This window comes from Oculina patagonica, chromosome 8 (assembly GCF_052425735.1).
Source record: "Oculina patagonica isolate OP01 chromosome 8, crgOcupat, whole genome shotgun sequence".
In the NCBI taxonomy this organism is placed as follows: Eukaryota; Metazoa; Cnidaria; class Anthozoa; order Scleractinia; family Oculinidae; genus Oculina; species Oculina patagonica.
In genome coordinates, this window is record NC_135765.1 from 16569347 (window position 1) to 16590482 (window position 21136).

Below are 21136 nucleotides of genomic sequence, written 5' to 3' on the forward strand. Positions count from 1 at the left end.
GTGCTTGTAAAGAAGAGTTGTTTTGTTAGGCATAAATGAGAAAAACTTCAGTTACTGGTAGACTTAGCTTACTTGTCGCTCTCGATCCTTCTGCTGTAGTCAATAAGTACCTGTTAATTACTTACTGATTTGCATTTGTTGTTCTTTGTATAGATGCTGACAACGAGCCTGTCCACAGTCTGAAGGCAGTCGTTGTCAATTCGAGTAGTATTGTTCTTACTTGGAAACAACCAAAGGGTCTATCTCTCAGTAGTATCCAAGTATGTATCATCACACTCTTACTCTAAGAATCAATTGTAATACAAACTGAATTTAATGACATTAATGCGGTTTTAAATTCCAATCATCCTCACGTACGCATATCAAATCTGTGTTACGTGACTGTAGTAAACATAAGGTAGTTAGGTAGTTAACACCAGCTTTGAGGTTGCCACATTTCTAACTGGAAAATGGCAAAGCCATTTCCAAATTCTGGTGAGTAAGACCAATTTGCCTCCTTTACTCCATTAGTCAGATCCAGGTAGATATTATTCTATTCAAGATCAAACTTAGGGTTCTTACAATTAGTCAGAACTGGCCGTTCGTTCCGGTGGTTATGAATGTGAAATGGGTCTTTTCCACCAGATTTCCCCACAGGTCCACCACAACAGAGCATAATACTTCTGCATTGACTGATTTGATGGGACAAATCTGACTAACAACAGAAATCTGTTCTGACTGATGGAAAGCGCCCTTAGTTTTGAGGTTGTAAAATAAACCCTTGTGTGAAACCACTTAAAGTGAGTGTTACTTATTCGTGTTTTTCAGAACTACCAGGTTAAGCAGTCATTCAAAGACAAGTCTGGTGGTATGCACACGGTCACCAAAAACACTAAAGGCAAGGAAACTACCTACACGTTCAGATACCTCCAATTTACCACCAACTACACTTTTGAGTTAAGGACAAAATTGTCTAAAGGTGGCCTTGGCAAGGATGTTACCATTATCAAAAGAACCGGCCCGTTCTCAGCGTCTGTGGGGCCTTTGAGGAAAAATATTCACGACAACGCAGTTATACTGTCTTGGTCTGCGCCATGGACAATTGATTTAAATAAGGATTTAAAGGTAAGTTTTGTGCATGTATTTGCCATATCTTCACTAGTGAAGGTATCGATGACGTCATTTCTCGCCTTTGCACAATTGTCTGTACAAAGCTGCCAATTGCAAACGCCGATCGAGATGTGTATCGATTCGTGAAGTTCAGTGAAGCCAAAATAAAATAATTTACTGATGATCAGGAAAATGCTAACACGAAGAAGAAAACTTCATGACTTGATATTATTTAAAGGAAGTTCTTGCTTGTGGAGAGTCAAACGAAGGGAGGAAACTGTAAGACTTTGCGATCAGAAATCAGAAAAGCGGTGAGTTTGAACTTTTCTGAAATTGACATTTCTGAAATGTCAGAAATTTAAACAGATTTCAAAACGGCGAATTTTATATTAATAGTAACATTGATGAAAGCTAATAAACAGGCAGGTTTCAAGTTTATTTGAATTGATTCACTGGAACAGGTCTTAAAATTGAAAGATAAAGAAGGCTTGAGTCGGCAGAAAAAGTTGCGCTACAAAGGAGTTGTCAACAGAATTACGCTAAAATATTCAAATTATTGTGTATGACTTCCCCCCCCCCCCCCAGTGAAAAATGCATTGCTGAAACAAAAAAAACTAATGGTGAAATTTTCATAAGCGTAGGTATAAATTGCGTTTGATCATGACTATTTACATAATTTGTAAACCGTGAAATAAAACTTTTGGATTGAGTTGTGTTACGGAGAATTTCCCGTATTTAAGTCATTTCTATATTAAACCGTACTTAGCATGTTTATCATTTAAAAAACACTTAAAAGCCAACAGCACCTAATTAGCCAAAAATAACCTGTTGATCTATTATTTTGGTCGTTTGATATAAAAGGGGGTGAGTTAAAATAATTAATTGTTCCTTTTTAGTTCCGAAGTTTTTGTGTTATTTATTTTTATTAATAGCGGTTGTTTTGATTAAATACCGTACTAATTACTTAAGAGTTCCGCGCTTGTCGCATTTCTAAAAAGTGTTACATTTTCTCAGTATTTAATTTAGTTTTCTGATTACTTTGCTAAATGAGTCTCGCACCGATCTCGCCTTTGCTATTCACTTGAATACGAGTAATTAACAACCTGTTGGTCGCTGACTCATCTTGTTTTAACTATGAATACATTTGCTGACACATCTAGTTTCTTTAATTAATGTTTGGTTACTTAATTTACTAGAGGTGCGAGCGGTCGGCAAGAAACCGCTCGTTAACACTTTCTAGCTATTCACTAGTTTTAATTTCGTTCGGTAAATTTAATTTAGCGGTATTTTACTTGTAACTTTCACCGCCAAGCAACGAACACTTTTGACAATAAACGCGGAAAGTTAAGTTAGAATTTTTATTAGGTTGCGCTATCCTCAAAGGACTTTATATTACTTTTTACATCTTGGTGTTAGCACACTTATTATACTCTGTTAACAATAGACGCTTGTACAAATCGTATATAAACAACCGAACTTGTTATGCTTTTTCGATTACATCTCTTGATTACATCGTCGATTACGAAGTTAGAAGAATAAACTGCTGTTGGAACCAAGCTGAGTTGTTGCTGTTGCTGTCCGTTCAGTTCGTGGTTAGATCCTGGTACCCGAGAGTGTTACGGCTCTTCCTTGCAAGCGAGTGCCCCATTTGAGTCTAATCTTCCCCGAAATTATCGTCACAGTTGCCTCATTACCTCAAGTTCAAGTTCGCCCGTTTCCCCGTACGCACACAAGGAAAAACCTACCGTTACAGTTGTTTGCATTATCGAGTAGCGTGGTAGTCGTTAAAACAAATCTATCGAGCGGTTTTAAGATTTTTCAAAAAGAGCTCTAAATCGAAAATTACCCAAAAATTATGACAGAAGTGTTCGTAAGAAAAAATCCAATTCTCAAAATTGCGATAAAGACACTCTACAAAACTTTCACGTCGATGAAAGATAAGTTAAATACGTACATTTAGGTGTTATTTGAGGTAACTTCATCAATGTCGTGTTTGTGTCTCGGTCCATTAATTATCGTTTTGCAAAAGTACAATTTGATTCATTTTTGCGATTTATTCCAAATCAAACATAAATAATTGTTAAAATTCTTAAATATTTTTTCGCAGTACATCATAGTTTAAGACGCTGGTATTATTTTTAAACGGTAAATCTGATTCGAGCAAAAACCAGGTTTTTTCGACTTTTTTGCTTGTTTACAAGCAAAAGGAAGGGGAATAGCGGTTAAGCCGTTCCATCTCGAACCACATTCTTGTTAACTCTCAAGGGACTGTTTTAATTTCTCAAGGGAATATTTTAATTTCTCAAGGGATTACTTTCCGCTGTGGGTGATCACTTGCGATCTCGTAGAAAAAACGTGACTTGTCAAATTTACAAACGTTATATAACAATTCTTAAAGTGACATGTCAGCTTTTTTATCTAAACGCACGTGTGGCTGAAAGGCGATCTATAAAAAGCGTCGCACTAACAATGGATTGCGTAACTAACGCTAAATCACGAATAAATAATCACTAGCACTTACATCGTTTAAAAATTACAAACGCCAAAAATAAACCATACCAAAAACACTCGCTCTTTTCAAAGACATTATTGAAGTTAAAACAAATGCAAGAGATGGGGGCTTCTTTTAGCTTAGAAGCGGTTGAAAATTAGGCCAAATTTGGTTGCTACAAGCACCATTTTGCAATGTTAATGATTAGCGCTTTGCAATCCGAGTCGATGTGACCTCGCGTTTGCAGAAATGTTGCATGAATCGGCTTTACAACATGCGATCGTATCTACGCAGTTCGAGTGGAATTTCAGTCAAAGACAGCAAAATTATTTCGTATTTCATCTTCAAATATAATTCGAAAGCATTCACTGTATATATGGCTTTTGTTTAATTCTTCTAAAGCCCACGAAGAAGCTGTCTTAATATCCGACCCTCGCAAAGCCCAGACAAAACGCAGCATGAGTGTATCGATTTGTTTACGCCGCAGTTTTCTCCGACAGTAGTCGGAAATATCCGTATTTTTTCGTGCTTTTTCGTGGAGCAATCGTAACGATACGGCCTTGAACACATTGAACAGCGGTTTACCTTTAACAATTCAAATATGGCGTCGCAAAAACAAAGCGTTGAACGCATATTTTGCTGTTTCATTTGCTAATTTCGCTACCATAATCGACTACCTCGAAAGGTCCTTGCAATTTTAAAGTATAGAATTGTCAGATCTCGGTGAAATTTGCACTGTTTTTTTGTGTTATGTTGAGGAATATGTGTATAAATACCCGGCGCGGACGTGCCATTTTTGACAAAATTATATGGCTGCATTTCCTCCGCGAAGATAGGAAATTGTTAAACTAAACTACAAAGTAACTGTAATGATAAGTTCGAAAAACAAACCTTCGACTCATACTTCATGCAAAAAAGTCAGTATCTCGAAGAGACTTTGATTCTAATTTCGATCACCTTGAAATAAAGTTAATGTGAAATGAAACTGCATTCATAAACCTATATCTGGTGTAATTTTCATATCGATTCAAGTCAAGAAAGGCCAATTGAAAATAGTAAGTATGGCCTAGAAAAAACTGTATCGAACACCTTAAAGGTCAAATGAATCGAAATAACGATTTTTTTATTTTTGCTCAGGTGTTTTTTAGGAGCCAAATAAACATAGAAGTTTCAAAGTAATTACATATTACATCGCAGAAGTATTGCAAGTTGAAAAATGCTTTTTCTAGGCCTTATAATCGTAGAGTGCTCGGAAAAAAATTGTCGAAAATAAAAACCTGTGACGTCAAAATTGGAGTTATTGAAGACAACCGCAAACCGATTCCGCAGACCACACCTTAGAAAATTAAAAGTGTAACATTTCATGCAGTAATTTTAATTTGTTCTTTTCGGCCATTTTTCGGTTGATTGTTTGTTGGTTGTTGTTCAGAGACGCATAAAGCTCAAAAATAGCTCAAGCAAGTTCAAGTGTTGTTTGCTGCCGTTTTGCATATCATGGTAGACATACGTAGTTTGCACGCTGGTATGAAAACAAATCAGAAATCTATTGTTCTTTCTGATTAGCATTTGACGATTCTCATTAGCATGTAAGATTTCAAAGAGCAGAGTAATAACTTTGCACATGCGTTTGGAATCTTGGTACATTTCATAGCCGTTCTCTGCAAAACAACAACGAGAAATAACCGAATTCTGCATGTTTTGGACAACGTCAGCCACAACGGCTAATATTTCGTTTTTCTTTTTTGGGGGTTAAACGCTGTCTCTGAATATCCAGTGGGTATAAGTCCGGAAAGCAGAATAAGTCCGGAAAATTGCGAGATTCTCATGTCAAATACAAATTCATTTTTCACCAGACGTTGTCTTCGACGTTGCCTTCGTCGTTGCGACGCTCTCTATTGTTGTCTCGAACTTTGACAACCAGTGCAGCCTTCGGTCATCTTCAAATACACCAGTTATGACATCACGAACTCGTTCCATTCCTTCCATTTCAGTGCGCGGTCATTCAAGGAATGTTTTCGTGAAGCCTTCGGAAATCCTCGTATTTTTTGCTGCAACTCGCTCCTTAGGCTCAAAATGCTGGTTACAATGGAATTTTTAAATTTCGATTCATTTGACCTTTAACAAAGTTAACTTGTTTTCTTTTCTCTCGTCCCCTCTCAAGGCTTACAACGTCTCATGGACTTGCCCTGGATGTCACTTCAGCCAGCGTGCCGGTTATAAAGTTGTATTAAAGGCGACGACTTCGATGTTTTCTAACTTGCAACGGAGCCAAATTTATAACTTTTATGTTCGCGCAGAAACGAACTATGGTCCTGGAGAGGAGTCTACCACAACATCCACAATAAGTCGCTGCTTTGGCCAAGTTCGTAATTTGAAACAGGGAATTGATAATTACACTGTTACACTTCAGTGGGAGAAACCAAGTGATGTGGACGTCAAAGACATTCAGGTACCATGTAGCGCAACTGTCATTCGTTTATTACTCGGGTAGAAAATGTTAATTCCCTGCTGCTTAAGTTCAAGCTGTTAGTTCTTTTACTGATTGCCATACAGCCAAACCCCGATAAAATGGTCATCTTTGGGAAATGGCCAACTTACCTTCATAGAGGTTGACTGCTTATTGTCAGTCTCCTGACTAATTTACTCATTCATTCACTCACTCACTCACTCACTCAAAATAGCATAGAAGACGAAAAGCATTTCTTGATGTGTTGCCAGGAATTAAAACCATAAGACATGAGCTATGTTCTCACATTTCGAAGATTAATGTGAGTTATATACATTTAAGCTGACAATAAAAGTGCATCAAAAAAGTAGGTAAGTTTTGCCTTACTATGCTCAGGTAATTGGTTTAAAAACCCATGCCATTTTCTCTTCCAATCAAAAGAAAAACTAATACCAATTGTCACTCGCACTCATGTATTTTCCAATGCTTGACGGCCTCACCTAGGTGCATTTGCTTTAATTGAGTTTTGATTGGTTTACTAGATTTCCTGTGACCTTAGTGATTGGCTGGAGTGATCATTCCACTGGTTTTGTTTTTTACAACACTCAATCAAAAATAATTACATAATAACAATAGATGACCCAATCTCACACAACCACGCCATTCAGACAAAATATCACGCTTTTTAAAAAATCTACAACTTGAGGAAAAAGTCTTATTAATTTAAATAAAGAGATACTTTCAGCTGTACTTTGGTAGAGATGAACGCTAATCGAGTAGGGAAGAGTTTAAAAACAGCAAACGCTCGCCCATAATGAAGGAAATTGCTTCTCTGCGACTTACATTTTTAAAAATTTTCTGGGGAAAATATAGCACCAGACCCCCCTAGAAGTTACCTCCTCTGGGTCTCACTAATGCTTTTTCGGGGCAATTCAATTTCTCACTCCATACCAACCAAAATAACTTGTCATCTATGTAATAATACAATGCATTTCAACAAACCTGGTTTTATAAAGTAATGCATTTTTCGTAAGATCCCTCCATTGAGGGAATACTCCACTGCACCAATCTCACCAGGAAGGTATCCTTCATCAGGCAGATCATAAAATGACATGAACCCAACCATGTAGAATCTTTCATCACAGACAGCTGAAAAATTGTATGAAAAATTATCCAGATTGAATGTGTTGGTCCAAAGAATACCTTATTACATGAAATTTTCGCGACACGTTAATTTCGCGATTTTGAGGTGCACATATTTCGCGACACTTAAATTTCGCGATTTTGCGAAAATTTTGTATTTTGAATCAGGCAGATCATAAAATGACATGAACCCAACCATGTAGAATCTTTCATCACAGACAGCTGAAAAAGTGTATGAAAAATTATCCAGATTGAATGTGTTGGTCCAAAGAATACCTTATTACATGAAATTTTCGCGACACGTTAATTTCGCGATTTTGAGGTGCACATATTTCGCGACACTTAAATTTCGCGATTTTGCGAAAATTTTGTATTTTGAATCACTTTAATTTCGCGTTTTTGAGTGAGACACAATTTACATTTTCTTGGCAATATATTTTAACATGCCTTTGAATTATATCAAACGACTTCATCGAAGGAACAATAACGTCAATGCAACTTATAAGAATTCTGCGAATCTTGCAAAATCCATAATTCTCTGAAAAAGACCTGAAAAAGTATCCTTTTTGTATTTTTAGATCTGTTTAAACCATTTATATATTTTAAGCTATGACCACAGATCGCTCCAGCAGTTTTAAATATATATACATTCAGTGTTTCAAAAAACTATACTATTACTATTACTATTACTATTACTATTACTATTACTATTACTATTACTATTACTATTACTATTACTATTACTATTACTATTACTATTACTATTACTATTACTATTACTATTACTATTACTATTACTATTACTATTACTATTACTATTACTATTACTATTACTATAGCGGTCATTAAAGATGGCGGCCACAAATTTTCTAACTCCTGCAGCACTGTTTATTCTCGCTGTTACAATGTACACAGGGCGACTAAATCATACTCTTCCTCAAGATAAAGTGATTGACTTTGGACTGAAAACAACGTTTGCCGCCAAGGAACCTCCTGGAATAGGATTCGAGGCGATAATAAGAACTCATCGTGAGCAAAGATGGAGGTCCGCCATCTTGAAACGGGATCGTACTCCAAGTTCGTTCCTGGTGCTCTCACTCCTTCTACTTAGCGGTAATGTCGAACTGAATCCCAGCCCACATTACAAGTATCCTTGTGGATCCTGCACTAAATCGGTGAAACCGAATCGAAGAGGCGTCCAATGTGACATTTGTGACATTTGGTATCAAACTTGCTGCATGCTAATGAGTCCTGAATTGTACGAAGGCCTAGCCAACCCATCGGCGGTATGGATATGCTAAGGTTGTGGTGTACCTAACTTCTGTAGCACTCTACTTGATGCTGACAACAACATGGAACTTTCAAATTTCTTCTCAAGCCTACAAGTTCTTTTAGTCATTCAGACATGCCAGGTGTCCCGTACGACTCATCTTTACCAAGAACAAATTCGGCGAAAAGTTCCCGACCAGTGAAGAAGAATATATCTATCCTGAACGTCAACTGCCAAGCTTTGAGGCAGGCCTCCAAACCACAGCTGAGGTGATAGATCGTAACAAAGATACACTGTCTGTAAATAAACTATGGCTTACGTTTGAAAAAGCCTTTCATGACGGCACCCTAAAACACATTCCACACAAGACATGTAAACACAAGAACAACATGCCGTGGATCACGCCTAGCATTAAAAGGCTAATCAGGCAGAGAGACAGTACAAACATCAAGCGAAAAAGAGCAAGAGAAAGGAATGCAGTTGGAGCTTCTCGTCTACTTGACCAGAGGATGAGAGAGCAAAAGAAAAAAATCCAGAGGGAATCTAGCAAACAGTATTGGGAGCATGTCGAGTCTATTATCTCACCGATGGAAGAAGACACAAATGACTTCTCCGGAATGAAAAGATTCTGGTCCTTCATCAAACACAGCAGAAGGGACAGTATGGGAGTTGGGTCACTGCAGAAAGATGGCACAACAATATCTCATCCCAGAGATAAAGCTAATATCCTAAACATGCAGTTCCAGTCAGTGTTCACACGTGACAATCCAGACGCACAAGACATACCCATGATGTCATCGCCCTTTGCCACCATAGACGACATCCAAATAACTAGGGCAGGAATCAAGCGGATGTTAGACCAGCTTAAAATCCATAAGGCACCCAGACCGGATGGTATAACACCTCGATTGATGAAGGAGCTCTCAGAACCTGTAGCCTCCATTCTTACTATCATATTTAAGAAGTCGTACGAAAGCGGAGAAATCCCAGACGACTGAAAATGTGCCAACATCACACCTATTTACAAGAAAGGCTTCAAATATGATACAAGTAACTACAGGCCTATCTCCCTCACGTGCATATCAAGCAAACTGATGGAGCATATCATAGCAAGCTCAGTCATTCGGCACGCCGATAATGTTGAAGCCTCAAATGTAATAAATGTCCCTAAATGTAATAAAGGTCCTAAGTGTAATAACTTTTGGTCCTAAATGTAATAAAGGTCCTAAGTGTAATAACTTTTGGTCCTAAATGTAATAAAGGTCCTAAGTGTAATAAATTTTGGTCCTAAATGTAATAAAGGTCTTAAGTGTAATAACTTTTGGTCCTAAATGTAATAAAGGTCCTAAGTGTAATAACTTTTTGTCCTAAATGTAATAAATCGAAATAAAGGCGCTAAGTGTAACAACTTTCGGCCCTAAATAAAATAAAGGTCTTCAGTGTAATAATAAGGTTCGGCTAAACATGAAATCATGCACGGTGCTTTTCTATATAAAAGCAAGGAGTTAAAAATGTATCTTAGGGATCCAGATTATGATGTACTTTAACAACCAGTTACCGCTTGCCTTAAAGAATGTGCCAAAATCTATTTTATTTTGCATGTCTTATTGGACATGGGCCAACGGAAACAGACGCTTATAGGTAACAACAGAAGAAGTTTACTCGAAATCCTCAATAGTGCAGAATGAAGTATTGTGATGGTTGTTTGGGCTTGTAGTCCGCTAAAACACTTAGCCCCTTACGCCCTAAGGCTAAAGGTGTAAAGTTTCAATAGTCAATTAATTAATTTATTTATTTAAAATATCAATAATTATTAATTATTCGCGAGCGCGAAACACGAGTGACTGGTGACGAGCGCGAAGCGCGAGGGACCACGCGAAGGAGAAAGAAAGCGCCCATTTCCCCAAACAAGAGAGAGGCGTCAGGGTACAAGGCAGGTATAAATATGTTTCAGAAAGCAATATTCTCTCCTTGTGGAACAAAACACTTTGTGCTAAATGCATGCGCAGATGAGTCTACTTTATATACTGAGACACTTACAAACGTTGCATGTTTCTTCCTGCGGAGGGATTCCTGTAGACTCTGTGGCACTAACTTAAAACCGCAAAAAAATTAAATTAAACTTGTTTGCAAAGAAGCTGAAGACTAACACGTTTACTGTTTTAACCTCAAATCAAAATCCAGTTTACAGAAAGTTAACATAACAGGGACGTGTTTAGAAAAAATTGGTTTCTTAAGCTTGACGTCGTGTGCTTGTTAATGCTGTAGAATTCTTGTAGACCTGTGCCGCCAGTAAAACTGTAGTTTAATTAAATTGAACTTGGAAGTGTCAGAGCGGTTTAAAAGAAAACAAAAGTCTAGTACGTTTGCACGAAAAGTAAAAGTATCATATTTGTTGCTTCAATAGTCTTTTTTAAAATTCGAGTTAACGAAAGTTGTCATAAAGCAGGACGGTTCAAACAATCGAAAACTTCCTAAAAAATCAGGTAAAAAGTTTTACTCTAGTGTCCCGATCGCGTGGATGAACGTTGTCACGTGATTTAGTTGCTTGCTTCATGACAAAATCGAAATAGCATCTTACAGTACTGGAAAGAAAATAATAATAATAATAATAATAATAATAATAATAATAATCATAATCATTTGTATAGCGCCCTTTCCATACGTTCAAGGGCGCTTGACAATGTGAAAATGAAGCAAGTAAACATAAAACAGGTTTCAAACTGAATATAATACATAGAAAAGCACCGAGCATGATTTCATGTTAAGCTGGAACCTTTAATACACTACAGACCTTTATTACATTTAGGACCAAAAGTTATTACACTTAGGAACTTTATTACATTTAGGGCCAAAAGTTATTACACTTATGACCTTTATTACATTTAGGACCAAAAGTTATTACACTTAGGACCTTTATTACATTTAGGGACATTTATTACATTTGAGGCCTCAACAATAACCACAACATCCTATATCCCCTACAACATGGCTTCAGGGATAGACGATCGTGTGAAACACAGCTTTTGGGATTCGTAAACGACCAAGTTAATACTATGCATGCTGGATCCCAGACGGATATCCTGGTGATGGACTTTAGTAAGGCATTTGACAAAGTCAGCCATCCTCGTCTTGTTACCAAGCTGAAGTATTACGGAATTGGTGGTAGTACAAACAGATGGGTCCAATCCTTCCTAACTGGCAGAACGCAGATAGTTGTCCTTGAAGGAGAATCATCGGACGACGCTGAAGTACTCTCTGGTGTACCACAAGGTTCTGTCTTGGGTCCATGCTTATGCCTCTTTTATATAAATGAATTACCTGAATCCCTTGTCTCTAACATCAGACTATTTGCTGATGACACCATTGTCTACCTGACCATCCACTCAGACAGTGACACCCAAGTTCTCCAAAGAGACCTAGACAAATTAGCCGAATGGGAAACCCTATGGATGGAGTTCCATCCAGACAAGTGTGAAGTTCTTAAAGTAGGGCGTAAGCGTGCTATGGTACAAAATGACTATATTCTCCATGGTAAGACATTAGCAACGGCCGACTCAGCCAAATACCTTGGAGTTACTATAGCATCAGACCTGAGATGGAACAAACACATCGACAACATCACAAGTAATAGAACTCTTGGATTCCTTAAAAGGAATCTAAAGATTAACTCTACTGCACTCAAGTCCACTGCCTATAATACACTGGTCCGACCTACCCTCGAGTATGCCTGCACCGTTTGGGATCCATACACACAGGGAAACATCTCTAAGATCGAGATGGTGCAGCGTCGGGCAGCGAGATTTGTCCTTGGCAGATACAACAACACATCTAGCTTAAGGGACATGCTATATGAGCTCGGCTGGACTTCCCTTCAAACTAGGAGACAGACACTTAGACTCTGCATGATGTATAAAATTCATGAAGGCTTGATTGCCATGGACGCTCAAAAGTTCATGACGCCACTTCAAAGAAGATCGCGGCACGTAAATTCAAATGCCTACGAAATTCCTGGCTCAAAGACGGACTACCACATGTACTCGTTTTTCCCGAGAACGATACGAGAATGGAACAGCCTGGCCAATGAAACAGTTAATAATGCATCAAACTTGACGGCCTTTAAGAAAAGCCTGCCGTCTGACCAAGCGCTAAGCAAACGATGCTAACTTTGACTTCTTTTTTTGTATCTATTTTTATCCATTGCATTTAAGACTTACTTTAATTTGAATAGTATTTATTTTTTTGTTAAGTAGTTATTTATTTTAACACTCACGAGAATCTTCAGTATTGAAGGAGGTGAGTTACGTGGAAGAAGAAGAAGATTACTGTTACTGTTACTATTACTATTACTATTACTATTACTATTACTATTACTATTACTATTACTATTACTATTACTATTACTATTACTATTACTATTACTATTACTATTACTATTACTATTACTATTACTATTACTATTACTATTACTATTACTATTACTATTACTATTACTCACTTACTCACCCGTTCATTCATACATTGGCCCATGGGGCTCATAGGGTAACTGTGCACAGTTTTGGATGATTGTTTGAAAGTTAGCCGTCGAGGTTTAGTCAATGTGAGTTGGTTTCACAGCAAAGTGTTTTGTTTTGTTTTTTTGTGTTTTTTTTTTCAGTAGTATATCAGCAAATTGTCTTAAGATTGTTCACCAACAGCCAGCGGACAGTCGGATCTAAGAGTCGTTGTTCACAAGCAGGCGGGAGAGATAATGTGTAATAGATATATTTTGATCTCTCCTTGAGTTTCAGCGTTATCTGTTTGTTTGTCTGCAGATATATTATGTGTCTTGGTGTGACACCACAACAACCAGATACTGTCGCAGACTCAACAACGCCAATGTCACAGGAACACCGCTTCGATTTAAGAAGTCCCTTTATGCTGGTGACACCTACTCTTTTTATGTTCGAGCTATAACAGCTTATGGAGAGGGAAAAGAGTCAAGTGTCCAAGTTTCTGCCCCACCTCTCAATCTACAAGTGAGCTATCTTAATGGGCACACCACTGGAAGGTATGGATTGCGAATCCACTTGTACTGGTTTCGGTGGTCTATTCCATATGGCCAAGATGTGGTGAGAAAACACTGTATGCATCATGTGTCTGCTTAACTAAGACACTGTATGCCTCATTTTTCTGTCTAACTTGTACTGTTGTCCCTGCGAAAATGGATGTTCTAACAACAGACTTTAGGAGGACAGTACTTATAGATTTTGGATGGCATGTGCCACTTGGTCCCTACTTTGTGCATGTTAGAAAAAATAGAGACCTAGTCTCTAAAATACATATTGTACTTCATAGCTACCCAGGAGATGTTTCAGTTTGTAAAACACCCTCCAGTTCGTAAGTGCACTCTGGTGTGGCACGAGGTGTTCTAAAGGGCCTTTTCATGTCTCATGCAGTGGCATGTCCATTTCTTTGAGTTGTGAAATTTTATGACTCAAAAATCCACCAAACAAGTCAGTGAATCTACACCAAAATGGATAAGTGATTCTGTCACTCTCTGCATTAACAAATAGTGTACAAGCCTCATTCAGGTTTTGACTTTGTACAGTTCAACTAAATGATGCAGGTGAAGCACGGTAAATTGTAACAATCATGGCCTGTGAAATGCCCTGGAGGCAACAGCTGTTGTGAATGCATAAGCATTGTTTAATTTTTCACCTTTTTTTAAATTTGATTAAAACATGCTGTTGCTAGACGGCCATTCCCATGTGATTCCTTCTACTATTTTATTGTAATGATAGATACAACCACTTATATCTTAGATTGTCTTCTTGTATGTGTAGTTAGGATTGTTTTTGCTTCCTTTTATTTTATTAACCTTTGTATAATTATTTTGTTTTATTTTAATTTGGATGTCATAAAAGCAATGAAGAACAAAACAAAACAAAAAAACACCTAGCTCTTAAAATAAATATAAATGGCTGTGAGAGGAGAAATAAGCCCTTTCAACTGCCCGGTCATATATACAAAATCAGCCGTGCTGGGACATAAGTTACGCAGATGGATACGTGAAACAAAGCAAACTTGACTTTCCTTTCTTTGATGCCCCACTGTGTAACTTGCGTCCCACCCAGCATAGCTTATTTTTTACCATATGGCCGGGTTATGCAAAGGGATTATAAGTATGGTTTCTAACAGCGCATAAAACGGTCGTGGAGGAGAATCCCAATTTCTCGAGCCAGAAAGGGAAACAAAATTTGTTTCGAGAATTCAGGGGTAAAATTGAAGTGACGTGACGTGACGTGAGGTTAGGGGATGCAACTATTGTTTCAAGTTGTTGTTGGGAGGTTCAAGAAATCGAGGATTCGAGAAAAATCTGTATTCAATTGTATTCTTCATTTTTCTAAGTTGGCACAACCCTTCCAACTGCTCACTGTTATCTCAAGCAAGTAGAGCTGCTCAGCTTGGAGTCATCAAATCTTTTCTAACATTTTATTTTGCCTGGTAGCAATTTGAAGTGAGATGGCATTGTATAAGAGGCCGTGGAAGCTGCTACTGGAGTCTATGGTCTGGCTGGCAAATGCAGACTGTGAACACAACATATGCATATCTAAATATGACACGCTATGATACAGCATACTTGTTTGAAGTGCGAGTGGTGACGCCCCAAGGCAGAGGTCGGCCCACAAAATATTCTTTGTCCACTAATGCACTGAGTGGAATACCTGCTCATTTTTCTTGCAAGGTCATATCATCCAACAGTCAGCTTGTGTGCCACTGGTCACCACCCACAGATTTCAATCCAGCTGGATTTTATGTAAGTAACGACAGGTAGATCATATCTTGAATTGCGAGATATTTGTATACATCTAATTGCAATAACATTGTCATAGAAAAAAAGAAAAAAGAAAAACGCTCAATAGGAATTAATTAGCGTAGTTTCATAACTGGTAGAATTTACAGAAAACTCACGAGTTTTTGTGTGGACAATTTGAGTCCACTTTTTAGAGCAGAATGCACCTTTGTGTTGGTTTCGTGGGCTGTCGTCTGCTAAAGCCCTAAACCACTAAACCTCTAAAGCGCCAATTAACCTTTTTATATCAATTAATTTATTATTTCTGTGAAGGGAGTAGGGGGTGGGGAGCACCTAACCGTGTGCCTTGGTTAAACGGAAAGTTTACATACATTACCTTTCATATGAGGGGCTTACTTTGTTCCTTGCCCCCGTTAAGTGAGTTAATCGATAATTTCTGTCTTTCTCTTTACATATGTTTTTGACAGAAACAAAAGTATCATGTTACATACATTTAAACAGAAGGCGAAATGTATCTTCTTTTCTGTTTCAATGTCTTACTGAAATTCAAACTAACAAAATTAAAATAACAGGAACTTATTTGGACATTTTGTGTCAAAGCCAAATGTGGTGTGCTTTTCAATGTTTTAGGATTCTTGTAGAATCCATGGCTTCGTAAAAACCACAAATTAACCTAATTAGACTTTGCTGCTTCACGGCGGTCAAAGAGTAAAACAAAAGTATCATGTTACATACCTTTGCTTGAGGGGGCTATTTACAAATCCACCTTGGAAACTCGTTTATTCGAGGCGCTGCGTTTAATCGAGAAATACGGTATGAAACAAAAAGAGCATATACAAAAACCACGAACACGGGAACGCCCACAAACAAGGCTAGTTTACGGTTAGGATTAGGGTAAGAAGCAAGCAGTCGGTGGTTTGGTTTAGCGGTTAGTGCTTTTGGTGGTTAGGGTGACATTTTGGAAGGGTGTTCGAAGCTGTCCTGGGGTGTTCCGGTGTTCCTGGTTTTAGTACATGCCATATGAAAGACCTAACAAATTATTGGAGTCATTTTCACGTTATTAGCTTCTATAACCTTTAAGGCTTTTTTAAAAATCACATTCCACGAGTTACAATGTCCTCTAAGTTGCTTTTTGTGTTCAAACTTCTCTTTTGCAGCACTACAATTTTAGATATAGGTGTTATGACTGCCTCTATAGACCTGTTCAATACAAAACAGTATATGGTTTCAATCAAACCTCAGTTAATGTAACTGTTAACGGTGGAGCACGGTACTCGGCGTGGATCAGCGTGCATACAAGGTATGGAAATGGAAAAAACGCTAAAACAACGACAGCTACAAAGTCTTCGTTGGGACCCGTTACAATGTTGACCGCTACATTAGACGACAAAATCCAGAACCTTGTTAGACTGACTTGGAATCCTCCATCCAGTAGCAGCCCTATTCTGGTGAGTGAATTTGTCCAATAGAATGCGCTTTTTGTGAGTGAAAGTAACGTGATCTATTATGCTGTACTACCCGTACATCAAGGGGCTATGAATACAGCAGGTGCTCCAAGTTTTGTGTTTGAAATACATGTAGCAACTAAGACTGACACCTCTATTTGGCCGAAGCAGTTACCGTTTAGACTTTCTTTTAATAAATACTTGAGAAATTGGCGTGACGGATTGTTGATGTCAGGAAAAGGTCATGTTGCTTTAAATTAAATTACATATGGTAAAATTAATTTGGAAACATTCGCTTTCATGTTGGACAAATCAAAGAAACTTTACTTGCCAACTGGAAGTTTGGCATCTATTTTGCTGTTTCTTTTCCGGGAAAAGACAATAAATTCTTGCAATTCATACTCGGAAACGCGAGGATTTGAATCTTGCATATAGTTACGTACATATTTTGAAAGTAGCCTGCGCCGTATATCGAAGATTTGGCGACACGTCCAGCTGTAACGTAGGCTATTCGAAAGCAGATCTTTTGAAATGAATGGCGCGCTTGCTCTACTTCAGTGTGCATTAGTCCACAGCTAGAGTTATCCCGTAGCACTTCCACCTTATCAACAACCATCGCAATAGTGTAGTTCAAACACTACACTAAGTACTTAAAGAAGCCTCATCAAATTAGTAAGGTGAAGTCCGTTTTGCTCTTTGAAATTTAATAACTCTCCTTTAGAAAGTCGGAACATAAGATTATGATGTTATATGGTGTGGAAATTACGTCATGTTTTCCGAACGACCGCCATTTTAGATTCTCCAGGTTGGAATTTCATATTTTTCATGTCGTCAGAAATCCTCCAAAACTGACTTAAAAGTAATCAAAACTCATGAACGGGGGGAAACTTTTAACCACAGATCCAGCGGAGTTGCTAAGGGATTTCTGAAGACTGTATTTTATGCTGCAAGCGATTTAAGAGTGTTTTACAACGCTAAATGTGAATTTTATCTGGGAGGAGACCAAAATATACCATTGCGCATGCGTAACTAGCTAGTGACAGTCCCAAGCAGCGCGTTAGAATTTAGAATCACAAAAAATCGGAGGGAAGAAGGCAGAGTTCTGATATTTAGGAAGATCTGCAAATACGAGTGTTTATTATGTCAAAACTTTTATAATAATTTCGTAATATTAATTTCGTAAAACCGATACGCCCCATTAGGCATGTGCACGTTCTTTAACTATTTGCGCTAGTTTTAATTTTCAAATATATACGCCGTTTGAGTTTTAGGGTTTTTTTTGCTGTTGTGGTCATGTGACTGGTCAGATATGGGCGTGGTTTGAAACTCTTGAAGGACTCTGTATGAGGTCTGGTTTCAAAAATATGACAGTAAGAAACCTTCCTCAGAATCAATTTTAGGTAACGGCCTAAAAAGAAACGAAATCAATGCATCATAGAGTAGAGCAAAAGTGAAATCTTTACATGGTGAAACAAAAGTATTCAGCGGGCATAAGATTTAGTATTCAGCGGGTATGAGAAAGAATAAAAACGCACTAGCGAATTTTGAAAAGCTAAACTTTCGAGCTTTTGTCTCAGCAATGTTCACCATTTTGCATAGGGATATCATGTAGGATGTAGTAATGTAGATGTTGACACTGTTAACCGAATTGTAGTAATGTAGATGTTGACACTGTTAACCGAATATTTTAAGCCATCTTTGTATCTTTTAGTACTAACTGGTAACCATTGAATACCCAAAGTGTGGTAGTTTTGAGACAACTACAACTACTAAGGTTCTTAACCAGTCCAGTTACAGCCAGAGACTTCCTTGTGGTAAAACACACTTCTTCGCATTCAGGGCTGTCATTCAGCAGACAGCCGGTTCTGACAGCGAAGCAACCATTACAATAAAACCTGCTGATAAAGGAGTCTATTTTATTTTCCACTTATAAGCTGCAGCGGACAGAAATATGCAGTAAAATAATTAAATCGTGTACCACTTAAGAGCGGAATTCTCTATCTTTTTAGAATTTCCGGACAAAAAGGTTAAAATCGAATCTTTTTTATTACGCCAAAAAGACCCTTTGGGTGAACTATTTTTGAAAATATTATGTAAAACTCCCAGCGAGTTTTATTTTTTGAGCAAACGAGGAAAGTTTGTAATTCGAGCTCATGCTGTCTGAACGCCGAGGAAAACTAATTAATTGACAGCAATTTCGTGGCATTTTCGATGCGCTCGTTCTCAACTTCAGAAACTTGCCTTGAGTTCATTTTTACATGAGTATTTAACCATCCCTAGGTCTTCCTTTTAAACAGAAAATCTTCCTGAAATATGTAATTGTTGACACATTTTTACCGCGTTAAAAATTCTATCGATCGCAATTTAATTTACATACCGAATTTGACCTAACTTCAGAGGGCTAGAACACCAAGGGTATACGCTTCTATCGGTAAAACATGGGTTCTTTGGAAAGCCCTATTCTTCCTTCTTATCATATTCAAAGCGTTAGTTTGGCCCGTAAAAAGTGAGTGCGCTAGTACGAAAAATATACAGGCATGTTTGACATGTTTCCGCCATAATTTCCATTCTGCAGTCAACCGGGTAATGTCGAACTAAATTGTTAAAACGAATTAAATTTGGTCTTATGCTTCGCCGTTATCAGTTTCAATGAGTTTAATTTTTTGCTACAAAACTACAATATCACAATTTTTAACAGAAAGGAACAGTTTTAATAAATAAATAAATAAAGCAACAAACAAGACATGTTCACCTTCATTGTGCCGCCGTTAATTTATGCGAGGGAAGAGAATTGTCGCTGTATGTTGTTTTCATTTCCACTGAAGCGTTGCCTTCCACTTCTCAGTTTAAATATAAGAATACCCTTTTTACGCATATACAACTCAATTTAGACGACATTCCTGACATTTAGCAAGAAATCTTATCCACCAAAACGGCAAATTCGTGCTATGTGCTGCTTGACTATATTCGTCACGCAAGAGAATTTATTGATATCATATTTTCAACACAAGTTGACGTGACGTAGGGACGGACCATTGAAATATCCGGTGGGGTGTTGACTTTTTCCAAAAAAAACTGCTTCAAAAAAAAAAGGGATGTGACATAGTGCATTGTTGAAAAAACAAATAATGCAAAGAAAGAACCAAAACGAGCAGTAGTTGTCATCTTTTAGCGGAGGAGTTTGGGGGTGGGAGAAGGTTTCGTATTAGAAATTTTGGATTTTGTGGGGTGAACAGGGGAAAAACGTTCTGATAAAGAGAGGGGAGATACATTCAACAGGCATAATCAAATCCCTCCCACTCAACCCTATTCAAACTGAATGGTCCCAGGAGCCCCCAAATGTCGCTTAATACAGAAAACAACTGACCAGAGAAATGAATTTCAGTTATGATATTTATAATAATTCTTGCGTATAAAATCTTACATGCGTTACGAAAAAGGCCTGTATCTTTAGGCAAAAACGGAGGCACTGTTTACACGGACACGGTTTCATTTGTAACCGCATCGCTTTCGATGCGGTTACGCCTTTCGTTTACACGGCGCCGATCGAGACCACTACTGAAACCGGATCGTTTTGAAAACGCTGTCAAAAGTGGAGCGTTTTCAAAACGATACGGTTTCGTTGGACGTGTAAACGGTCAAAAACGACGAAACCGCATCGATTTGAAAACGGCAACGTATTTTGGCACCAATTGGCTGGCTCACGAAGGGTAAACATGGTGAAACACGCATAGAGAGCAGCGCTTGCTTATACAATCACATTTGAAAACAGTCGGAAAATAGTTAAATTGCGGGTTCCGTGTAAACACTTCGAAACCGTGTCGTTTTCGATGCGGTTTCGAGGTCATGAAACCGTGTTGATTGATAACCGTGTCCGTGTAAACGTAGCCTGATAATGCATTGCTTGTGCCCTGGAGTATAATCCTGCAGACAAGTAGGCCCACTAACCCCCTTCCAGCTAATGGTCACTAATAGGTCACAAACAGGTAAAACTCTGCGTCCGCGTGACCACAATGTACACTGGGGGCTATTTTTACTATAGTTAAGGCGTCATGAAAGGTGCAACTTAGCGGAAAATTATTAAATTAATCTATTTGCTATATGTGATAGATATAGATGTCCACTGTTCTTCTTACAGACCTGGTGAAATTTTGTCCGCCAAACAAGCCGTAGCTTGATCTCGCGGGCCTGATATTAATAGCTTCTGACAGTCGGTTTATAGTTCAGGTATTAGTTTTGGAGCAGCGCAAAAAATAAATAAATAAATATATCAATAAATAAATAAATAAGTAAATAAATAATGGTAATTGAACTGAGTGGAGTGCAATTTGGTCTGAAATCATACGCGTGATTTCAAAATCAAACGAGCGCGTAGCGCGAGTTTGATTTGAAATCACAAGTATGATTTCAGACCAAAATCGCAGGACACGAAGTTCAATTACCACTTTATTACATC

General features: G+C 37.9%; 1 protein-coding gene across 3 annotated transcripts in view; it reads left to right on the forward strand.

Moving 5' to 3' along the window:
• The window catches only part of LOC144663915 (uncharacterized), a 157830-nt gene that overhangs the window by 121315 nt on the left and 15379 nt on the right, over positions 1-21136 (forward strand). For 2 of the 3 annotated variants that reach the window (XR_013572699.1, XM_078525002.1), the window contains exons 40-45: positions 154-260; positions 808-1104; positions 5742-6029; positions 13254-13550; positions 14930-15238; positions 16393-16683. Coding sequence is in view for 2 of the 3 variants with exons in the window: in XM_078525002.1 (XP_078381128.1) it covers positions 154-260; positions 808-1104; positions 5742-6029; positions 13254-13550; positions 14930-15238; positions 16393-16683 (1589 nt within the window). In the remaining variant the exon portion in view is untranslated. Of the gene's footprint in view, positions 1-153; positions 261-807; positions 1105-5741; positions 6030-13253; positions 13551-14929; positions 15239-16392; positions 16684-18391; positions 18665-21136 lie in introns of those variants that run through there. The other variant, XM_078525003.1, reaches the window with a different exon arrangement.